An 11,225-nucleotide genomic window follows, 5' to 3' on the forward strand; every position below is an offset into this window, starting at 1 on the left:
AATGTATTTAGAAGGGGAATTTTGTCATTAATTTAGAACTAATAGGAGTTTAACTGAATTGTAATATTGAAATACTCATTTTTTAAAACAAATGTTTTCATTTTCATCCAAAAAGTTATTAAAACTAAATGTATTTAAATCCCAATATATATATATATATATATATATATTTTTTTTTTAAAAAACATAGGAAGTCTTGAATGTTATTTATTTTTTTTGATTTACAAGTTATTTCATATTTCTTTTTAAAAAAATAACTAACATCTCGATGTTAGTTATCAGGACACAACAAATGAAAGCAACTTTATATTTTTCCAACATTTGAGAAGCTTTTTTTCTTTTTTATGAGTGAACCACCAAATCATCACTCCTCCAAAAAAACAAAAATAATTTGTGAGCATTTCTAAAACTATCCTTTTCATCCGAGTCCTTCTCAGAAATAACATCTACATTTCTAGCGGGGCATGGAAATCCGATCAGTCCGATCCTTACAGATATAGATATAGGCATGGCGGTATGGGAGATGCATGCATTGCATGCCCGTCAGATTATATGGACTTTTCACTGTTGGTTGTAGATGAACCTCACTGTGTTTTTCAGCAATATTTGTGCAAAAGTCAATAAGTTCCACTCACAAAACTGATTCATTTCAGACATTTTCCCTTGAAGACATTGGAGGCAACGACGTTCTTTACAGGTTACAATCTTAGTAATCTTTGTAGTATGTGTGGAGGCACACAAAGATCTCACTATACACATTAGTAACTACTGAGTTAAATCCCAGGTGAAAACAAACAGGTATGCAATCATATGAATTTCATTGTAATAAGACAAAAAGCTTCATCGCTCTGCTGCTTGCAATTTTAGCATTAACAATATTGCGTACTGGTTGACTAAATAAAGATCAGCAATTAAGGAAGTGACAGACATCGACCATGTGTGTGTGCATATATTTATATATACACACACACACACACACACACGCACACAGACTCACGCACTCAGAACAAACACACATGCACACCCAGAACAGCAACGACCTGAAGATGGCGCTCTGTGAGAAGCCAAACAGGCTGAATCAACAGACGGAAGATGAACGGGATTTTAGACAAACAGTGGAAAGACGGTAAAGAAGTACTGGAGGATGCTGGGAGTTCCCTCTAGCTTATGATTCTCGTTAAAGTTCTTTTAATCAAAGAGGATCCAGATAATCACATCTGTAATATCAGATTAAATACAGGAGAAGCGAGAGGCTCTGCCTTCCCCTGCCTGCCGCCTGCCTGCGTTTTAGCTACATGTTGTCCTTAAAATGAAGTTCACGGCTCGCTCTCCAGATTTGTCGTTTTGCACTTGCTAATGGCCGCCGCAGCAGCCGCCGCCGCCGCCGCCGCGGCCTGCGGGGGTCGCCTCTTGTAGATCCACCCCGGTTCTTGTCCGCCCGCCTTGTCCTGCTCCGCCCTGAGGCTCACTCTTTGGAAGCTTCTTTGCTACAGAGATATAGAAATGTGAAAACAAATGAAGTTTTCAGCAACAAAGTGTTGTTTTTGAGCGTTATTTCCTTCAAAACCGCACACATGTTCAGCAACAAGGCAAGTTCAAAGTGCTTTACATGAAATAGAAAGAAATACAAACAAAATAAAGAAAAGTACTTCAGAATTTATAAACTAATAGAAATTTCTCTGGATAAACTAATGTAACAGGTGGGGATTTGTATTATACAGCTCTGGAAAAAATTAAGACACCACTTAAAATGATAAGTTTCTCTGATTTTACTTTTTATAGGAATATGTTTGAGTAAAATGAACATCGTTCTTTTATTCTATGAACTGCTGACAACAGGTTTCTGAAATTCCAAGCAAAAATGTAGTATTTATTTGTAGAAAATGAGCAATGATCTCAAATAATGTATAGAAAGCAAGCTCATATTGCTTTAGAAACAACAATACTAATGTTTTACCTCAGGAAGAGTTTAGAAATAAATATTTGGTGGAAAAACCATGAGGTTTTCAATGGGATTTAGTGCAGTGGTCTCTTAATTTATTCCTGAGCTGCATTAATATATGCTTAAAGGTTAAGATCAAAATTATTAGGTTGCGTTTAAAGTAATCTTTTACTTTCTGACTGTATTTAAACATTTTAGAGATTACGAGGTCCCGATTTAGCAGGGAGCTGAAGAGTTTTATTATCTTTATAAAATGAAAATAATTTTGAATCTAAATCTGCCAGGGCCACAAAGAACTGAGCTGAGATGCATGTATGCATTTCTATTTATGAGTGTCTCTTTGTGTGCAGATGTAAATGTGTTCATATGCGAGCATAGGTGTGAAATCATGTTATTTATGGGACACACATTTCAAAGTAGGTAATAATGAAACTGCTGTAAATAAAGGTGTGAGCTAGGGGAAAGAAAAAACAGGAAGTCGGCTTCAGATCGTGACAGAAAAGTGGTGCAAGGAATAAAAAACTTAAACTTTCTACTGCTCCTTTTGAACAGTTTTAAGATAACATTTATACTTTTTATTACTGATTTCATGTACTCAAAACATGAACTCCTTTACATAGATAAAAGCTATTTTCTATTGTCTGATAAAAACCACATTTTAACATATTTGTGTCCTTTCAGTGCTTGTTGCAAACTTTTTTCACATCAGTTTAGGATGAACTGAAATGTGCAGTGTGATTTTATTAAAGCTTAGAATACGGTTTTATTATATTTTACACATTGCAGGACACTTTTATGATTGTTTTTTTATATGACGTTTGAAAACCAACCAATTATGCTCTCTCTTCATTTAATCAGCTCCTTAAAACTCATTTAGGTTTGTAGTTACACAATGGCACAATATGAAAAAGCTCAAAGGATGGAAATACAAGTAACTTAACATTACAGTAACAGGAGATTTAAGTGATGATATGAAATGTGAAACCATTTTTGACACTCTTGCAGAAGCATGCTCGTTGTCTTCCTCATTCAAACCGGTTTTCACCGACTTGCATCTACTTTTCCCACAAGAAAATGTGTTGTTTTGTAATTTGTTAAGCATTTTTATTAGGAAAAAATGGATAAATGTTTTATTTGAGGGTTGTATTTTTATCCAAATCTGACTGAAGAGAATAATTTCTATTGACAATCCTCTAAAATTATTTTATCAAGTCTTAATTTTATAATCTATTCTATTCTAATAGTAATATATTCAGTCCTCCAGGCAGACTACCCTGCATGTTTTAGATGTTTCCCTGCTTCAGCACATCTGATTTCATTAGTTAAGCTGATTAACAGGCTTTTGATGAGCTGTAATCAAGCAGGGAAACATCTAAAACATGCAGGGTTGTGTTGGGAAACATTGTGCCTCATGGCCAAGTCTTCCTGGAAAACATTATTTTTTTCTTCAAGTGACTTCCTGATAAAATAAGAGTCTAGCAGTTCCTTCGGTTGTTAATATACTTGAGCTAATAACTCGTGTCAAAATATGTCTGATTCTCTCTATTTTAGCTTCAGTTGTCACATCAAAGATTAACTGAATTGCACTGCGATCCAAAATAATTTCTTTAGGCCCTTTGTAAACCAAATTAAAACTGCAAAATGACTTGGAGGGGGGAGAAAAGAAAAGTCTTGGGTCTTGGAGAAGTTTTTGGAGGTTCTTAAAGAACTCCCTATTTATGTAGCATCAGAGTTCCCTTGCTTGTTTGAGCATATGCAAAAGCTTCCTGGTGATGTTGTGGTGGCAGAATACTGGAGTTGTGGTATTTAAGGAGTGAAACAGGAGCTTTGGTAACTTAAACATGCTGAGTGTGCAGCGTGAATTGGTAACCACAGAATCTGAAGCATGACAGCCTCAAAAGACAAAACAGGCCAGACAGCAGGGGAAAGTTACAGGTTTCTCTCAGAAACGTTTTCATGCTAAATCTATTTGTCATTCTGTCAGACAGGAGCCCTGGTATTTACTGATGATGATGATGATGATGATAAGAAGCTTCTTACAGAGTTTATAGAGTAATTTTATAATTGTTGTACCTAGGCCATGTCACGATAAATTTAGTTCCAGAAATTATTGCGATAAACAATAATAATGTTGTTTTGAAACCATTTTTAAGTAACATAATGATAATGGCAGAAACACATTCTCAAAGATCAGTAAACTTTAACATTTTACTCTGGAACTGAAGACATTTTAAATATCCCAAATAAATAAACAAACAGCAAATAAAACGAATCTTGAAGTCTTTATAAACAAAATTGTCCTGCAAAAAAAGGGAGTAGTTGAGACCAAAGCACCAAACTGAAAACTTTTATCCTCCAGTTTTTGGTAGAAAGAGAGAGAAAAAAGAGCATCAATTGGCATGAATTTCCACTTATGCCAATGGAAATTGAGTTTGTTTTAATTTATCATGCGATTAATTGATTTATTGATTACAATAGAACTTTAGATTTTTGATTCCTAATGCTGTTGATACAAAGTGTTTGAGTATCCTTAAAAAGTCTTAAATTAAGGCCTTAGAGTGTCTTAAATTCATTACAAAAAAAAGTAAGTTGGTCTATACAGTGTAGTTTATTTTTCTCATCAGATAGTGAGAAAACGCTCTTCTATATCCTCCATTTCTAATTTAAACTACATATGACTGCAAACAAATGTTAATCAGTCTTAAACTTTAGACTTCTTAGTTACCACCCCCACTCTTTTCTTCTCACTAACCTCAATCCAATCAGTTGAGTTAACCAGCTGCTACCAAAAATATCTGTTGGTGTGAGACCTGACTCATTACTTACCGATGGCCATAAAAATTTCATTGACATTCATCGCAGTCTTGGCTGAAGTTTCCATGAAGAGCAGACTATTGTCGTCAGCGTATGTTTGCGCCTCCTGGAAAGATTATTTATCAAGATTTATGTTTAACTGATTTGAAAAAAACATTGGTGTGAAATATTTCAGTGATATTATTAAATCTTCCCACCTGAAATTCCACTGCTCTCTTGTCAGCGATGTCTGCCTTGTTGCCTGCCAGAGCGATCACGATGTTGGGACTGGCTTGCCTCTGAAGCTCCTTCACCCAGTTTTTTGCACGTGCAAATGTGTCCTAGTAAACCAGTGGACTGGATTAGCACGATTCTGAACTGCAGCATTTAAGTTTCAAGACGTTTTTAAGTGAAGGGAAACATTTTCATCACACAGGGAGACATCAGGAAGCCAGAACACACATTCAATCCAAATCAGACAAAAATGGTGTCAAGACGTTTGTGCTGCTATCATTTTAAAGACATTAAGAAATGTTTCCAGAGGTCATGGAAGGTCGTACATATCACACAAAATTGATGTCAATCAACTCGACTATGTTTGTACTGGTTTGTGCAGCAAAAAATGTTGTTGGTGTTGCTTTGGTTATGAAGATATTAACGAAACTTTAAAGCTCAAAAGGTCTAGCAGTCCCCCCCCCTACACTCTTTTACGAAATCAAAATTACCTTTAAACTTTCATTAATATCTTCATAGCCAAAGCAACACAAATGAAATATTTGCTGCACAAACCAGCACAAATGTAGTCGAGTTGACTGACCAATTTTATCTGGTTTGAAGAAGGTGGAGGGCTCGATGACCTTTTATAATCTCTGAAAACGTTTCTTAATATCTTTAAAGTGATAGCATCAAACAAAGATTTTGCTGCACAAACGTAGCACAAATTTTTGACCCAATTTTATCTGGTTTGAAGCAGGTGGGGGGCTCGTTGACCTTTCATGGCCTCTAGAAACATTTCTTAATATCTTTAAAATGATAGCAGCACAAACAAAAATTTTAGCTGCACAAACACAGCACAAACATTTCACACCAATTTAGTCTGATTTGAAGAAGGTGGGAGGGCCAACTTCACTCCGGTCATCCTACAAGGATTCAGGTTTCAGAATATCTTGCAAAATCAAAGCAAAACTTTCAGTCTTCTAGCTTAACTTAACATATTCTTTCATTAGATTGCAATTAATTCAACGACTAAAAGAAGCCATCTCTATTTATTTCAACTCTATGATCCTGCAGCTGATACCCACTGTGTTGGTGATGTCGTAAACCACGATGGCTGCCTGTGCGCCTCTGTAGTACATTGGGGCGAGGCTGTGGTATCGCTCCTGACCCGCTGTGTCCCAAATCTCAAACTTCACAGTGGTGTCGTCCAGACAGACCGTCTGAGTGAGGAACGCAGCTGAAGGGCAAACAGCATCAATATGTTCTGATTAATACTTGAGGTTCAAAGGGAAGATCAGACGATTAGACAATCGGATCAGATTGCGTTGCATTGGTCAGGATTACATGGATTGAAAAGCGTTGGGATGCTGGTGTCAAGAAAGGCAGCAAAGAAAATTTCACCATGAAAAATATCAAGAACTGCCTGACATTCTGCACGAAGTACCAGGATTTTTTGGTCTGACGGGTAGTTTGAACATGTTCTCTGCTGAATGCAAGCGATTAATCGATTACAGAAATAGTTGACAACTAATTTAGTTAGTCACTAAATGGAATATACAGACACAAAAACATGGTAATTTGCTGAAAGAACAAGAAACTGCATATGTCCATTCAAGGAATGCTATGTTATTCCACTTTAAGAAACAAAATGTTTATTTTCTTATTTAAAAATGAATTTAATTATTTGTTCATTTGTATCTTTTCATTTGGAAATAAAATGCAAATGTGATTAACAAAGCAATCATCAAAATAATCAATAGATTACTAAAATAATCGTTAGATCCAGCTCTGGCTGAATCCCATGTGGTTAACTCTCATCACTAATTAATTTGGACATGGACAAAAATAAAAAATGCAAAAAAAAAATTACTTAAAGAACAACTCTGCATGACAATCCAGAAGCGATTTGGTCAAGACTGTGATAACTTTATGGCTCACTGACTAAAATGTAGGCCAAAAAACGCTTCAGATGTTAATATTATTCATATTTGAATATATATCGCAATTGAAGCTATGGAAACATATAAAATGGGTATCACTTAACCACAGAACATCAATGAAACAATTAACAATGAGGGAATAAGGTTGGTGAAAAACATTTTTGACATTCTCAAAGGTTTTGGCCATGTCTGTACATGTAATCCCTTATTTAGCTAAAAATAAATCATTGATATATCTTCATTCCCCAAAGTGCAGTTTATTTAATTTAAATCCCATAAGCACTATTATAATACAAAAAATCTGCAATACATCACTGTTACATCTAGGTCACATGTTAAACTCGAGGGCAGGGGGCCAAATCCGGCCCGCCATAGCGTTTTATGTGGCCCTCTAGATTCTACACTAAACACTAAGTGTGCTTAAATATTATGTTATCAATGCAGTTTTTGTTTACTGCTAAGTTATATCAATCAGTTTCTCCAGTATCTTCAGAATTACTGTAGAAATTCACACAAAATCAACAAATCTATGCAATTTTCTGTGCTAACAATTTGGAGTTTATTGCAGATTTTTCTCAAAATTTGTCAAAACCTTTCTTACTTGTACTAAATAGCTGCCTCAGCCTTAATTAATGTCAGATTATAGTCCATGATCTATACAGCGAGTAATAAAAAGTCACATTTACTGCCAAAAATAAGCGCAAATATTGTAAATAATTCCAACTTTGACTTTTATTGCAAAAAAAACAACACACACACACAAAAAGAATCACAAAATCCTGGACAGACTGAAAAGATGTTCAATAATATTATTTAATTATAAGAATTTACTGATATTTTAACAGTTTGTGAATGGATTCTATCAGTACATTCGGCAGAACCGGCCCTTTAAGAGCCTTCATGATCTTGATTTGGCCCAAAACGAAAATGAGTTTGACACCCCTGATCTAAGTATATAAAATCAAACTGAAAACTTGTTTCTCTCCTTTAAAGACCCTCAAACTGCATCTCTCTTCATTTCTTTATCAGTTTATTTTTACCTCCGATTGTGCTCTCCTGGAATTCGTGGAACTGGCCTTTAACGAAGCGCAGCACTAAGCTGGACTTGCCCACAGCCGACTCCCCCAGCAGCACCAGCTTGAACTGGCAGATTTTGTTTGCCGCCGCAGCACCATTAGGCCGATTTGCTCCACCGCCGCGCCCTGCCATTGGTAGTCAGAGGAACTGCAGATCAGCAACGTCTAACGTCCGGTGCCAAGTCCGAGGAACGGCGATGGCAGCGATCGCACTACTGGAGGGGACACCAGATGGATCGCGCTACAGCGAAGAGTTCAGGTCCTTGACAAGAAAAACAAAAAAATAAAATTCAGTGGTGGACAGAAAACTTTCTAAACCCGCTGCTCCGCACAGTAGGACAGTCATTCATTCAGCCGGCCGCCATGTTTTTGAGTTTAAAAAATGTTTAAAGTTGACAGAAAATTTGAAAATATCACTTGATAGTTATGCGTTATTGGAAGATTGGAAGATTAATAACTAAACACCAATTATAAAATCTTAAAAAAGGCAATACTTAAAAAAATAAATAAATAAACAGTGCTAAGCCTGGTGGGGATACAAGGAAAGCCTGGTGGCCCACCAGGCTTATAATACAAAGGGAAACCCTGGCTAGAAATAGGAAAATATTAGATATATAGTCACATATTTAAGGCATTGAAACCTAGAAGACCGATAATAATTGATATTACTTTGATTGTGTTGAGTATAGAGTAGTACAATGCTCCCCAACCTGCTGCTGCTCATTACCGATCAGCTGGCTGAAAGAAGGCTGACACATTTTACGTTTGGTTTCAAGAAAGACCAATTAGGCAGACTGGAAATATTTCTGGTATGTTCCAGTTAAAACCTAACTAACTTAAAACATATATTTAACTTTTGTAATAAAATCAAAACTAGAAATAAATTAATGTTAAATAAATATACATTTACATTTCAAAGTAGCCAAAACAAAATGTGTCAAACTCAAGGCCCCAGGGCCAGTTCTGGTCCGCCGTAGCTCTTTATATGGCCCTCTAGACTCCAGATTACATCAATAAGTCCTTCCAGTTTTTCACAAATCCTCAAAATTCACACACAAATCAACAGATTCCCTCATTTTTTTTCCTCAAAATTGGTGAAAAACATTGAGTTTAATTGACTGCTGCCTCAGATGTCAAGTTATAGTCCGTGATCTACAACTTGACACCTCTGAACTAGATCACACCTTTGTGTAAATAAAATCACAATCTATTAGTCTTTACACTGCAAATAAACAATGATGTTTTTATCCCTGTGTAATGCATTCATGACGTCAAACAAGGAAGTTATGAGGCTCCGTTTGCTGTGTTTATTTGTCTGGAAGTGAGATTGAAATATATAGCAACAGCATTTTCTATCTTTGTTCTCGTTTTGTTTAGATTTGTCCATTTGAAAAGCGGTGCGGGGAAGAACAGCTTATCTTTTCAAACCACAATTAAAATCTGACTTTTAAATCGAGTGCAAATAATTTCGGATAAACCTATACCAAAAAATAATCCCAGAATTCATGATTTACACTTAATTAATAAAATAAAACTATAATTCGAAAAATACAGTGACGGCAATGCAGGAAGAGTTTTCATTAAACGTTAGCAAAGGTCAGGTAAGTAGTCGTTTCTGATGTACTTTGGTCACAATGTTTTCGTGGATATTATGTAAAGCTAAATGTTAATGAACACCAAACAATACCGCGGCTTCAGCTGCCAAGTTTTATCGAAATAGACCAGAAAACGTCGCTCTACTATCCGCTAAACTCCTAAACTATGACAGTGTGTGTACAATAGAGGAAACTGGCCACACACAGGCAGCTAGTTTTCGTCTCAAAGCTGAGCTTTAAACCTTTTACCGCACTCTCATGAACAAAATATTCAATTTTATCTAAAAACCACAAACAAACTCCCAAGTAAATCGACTGTGAAACGTCCCCAACGTATTTCGCTAAACTTTAACCGTGTGAGCGAACTGAAACAACAGCAGAAAATTAGCTCCGAGGCTAAAGCTCGATGAGTTAGCAGAGCTAAACTAAAACATCCTCCGGCACAAACAAAGAGCCAACAGAGCAGCTCATATCAAGAAAGAAAGACTGGACCGATTCTACGCACCCAGTACTTAATTATGCGGGTCTTACCCTTTGTAAACAATTTCTCCAATAACAGTTTCGGGTCCACTAAATTATTCGCTTCCGCTTTGTGGGAGGAAAAACACTTCCTGGATTCTTCAGTCATGTGACACAAGGTAAGAGCCAATCAGACAGCACGTGGTACAAATACGTTTTAAAACGGAGGGGGAAAAAATAGGCAAAAATAAATAGACTTTGTTTTAAAAAGCGTTTTATATAGGCCTACTTGTAGCTAATTAGCATCTCAAGAATTGTATTTTAACATTTGGCCTTAAGTCAACCACAGTAATACGTTAAGGCCTCATCTTGATTTAGAAACCCGAAAAAATTACTAAATATCATAGGGGCTCCCTTAAAATATAAAAAAATAAGAGACCACAGCAGTGAACCCCATTGAAAACCTCATGTTTTTTTCACCAAATGTGGATTTCTGAACTCTTCCTGAGTTAAAACATTAGTTTTGTTGTTTCTAAATGAATATAAAATTGTTTTCTTTGCATTGTTTGAGGTCTGAATGAACTGCATCTTTTTTGTTATTTTGACCAAGTAAATGCTACATTTTTGCTTGGAATTTCAGAGACCTGTTCTCAATGGTTCATGGAATAAAAGAACAATGCTAATTTTACTCAAACAACCTATAAAACATAAGAAATCAGAGAAACTGATCATTTTAAGTGGTTTCTTCATTTTTTCAGAGCTGAATATCATATAAATATATTCTGTAGATCGGTTGACATACCATACCAAAACAGCAAGAAATACAAATGTCATGTTTTGTTTTTTTTCCTCTGGGTTTCTGTTTTTTGTAGATTACCGTCTTCTAATTGCAGACATTACAACTATGTCTATTGGTAGATATCTTCTACGGTTTATGTAATATTCAATGTTTTGCGACCATTTTTGGTCCCATTAAAATGTTTATTTCAGCTTTTCATATGTTTTACAGATTTAATAACACTTAGGATTGTTATATCTTTGATGATTGAGATGATTTATATGTTTACATTTTTTTTGAATGTATTTATTTCTTTGGTTCAATTACAATAATTCACTACAAAAGTGATAACAGAACTAAGTTTTATTGTGATATTGCACAAACACACATTAAACCAAAGTGTACTGTCAGTTTAAATGAACTTGT

At 35.6% G+C, this 11,225-nt stretch overlaps 1 protein-coding gene across 1 annotated transcript; it reads right to left on the reverse strand.

Annotated features, from left to right (window-relative positions):
* Window positions 1-191: 191 nt before the first annotated feature.
* Window positions 192-10,212, reverse strand: LOC114152177 (ras-related protein Rab-5C-like). The gene is made up of 6 exons (XM_028029968.1): window positions 10,094-10,212; window positions 7,932-8,229; window positions 6,037-6,188; window positions 4,954-5,076; window positions 4,769-4,862; window positions 192-1,487 (listed from the first exon to the last, which is right to left on the reverse strand). Exons 2-6 carry the CDS (start codon window positions 8,098-8,100, stop codon window positions 1,354-1,356), a joined length of 672 nt encoding a protein of 223 aa, XP_027885769.1. The 5' UTR covers window positions 8,101-8,229; window positions 10,094-10,212; the 3' UTR covers window positions 192-1,353.
* Window positions 10,213-11,225: the final 1,013 nt, after the last annotated feature.

Source organism: Xiphophorus couchianus, chromosome 10 (genome assembly GCF_001444195.1).
Source record: "Xiphophorus couchianus chromosome 10, X_couchianus-1.0, whole genome shotgun sequence".
Classification (NCBI taxonomy): Eukaryota; Metazoa; Chordata; class Actinopteri; order Cyprinodontiformes; family Poeciliidae; genus Xiphophorus; species Xiphophorus couchianus.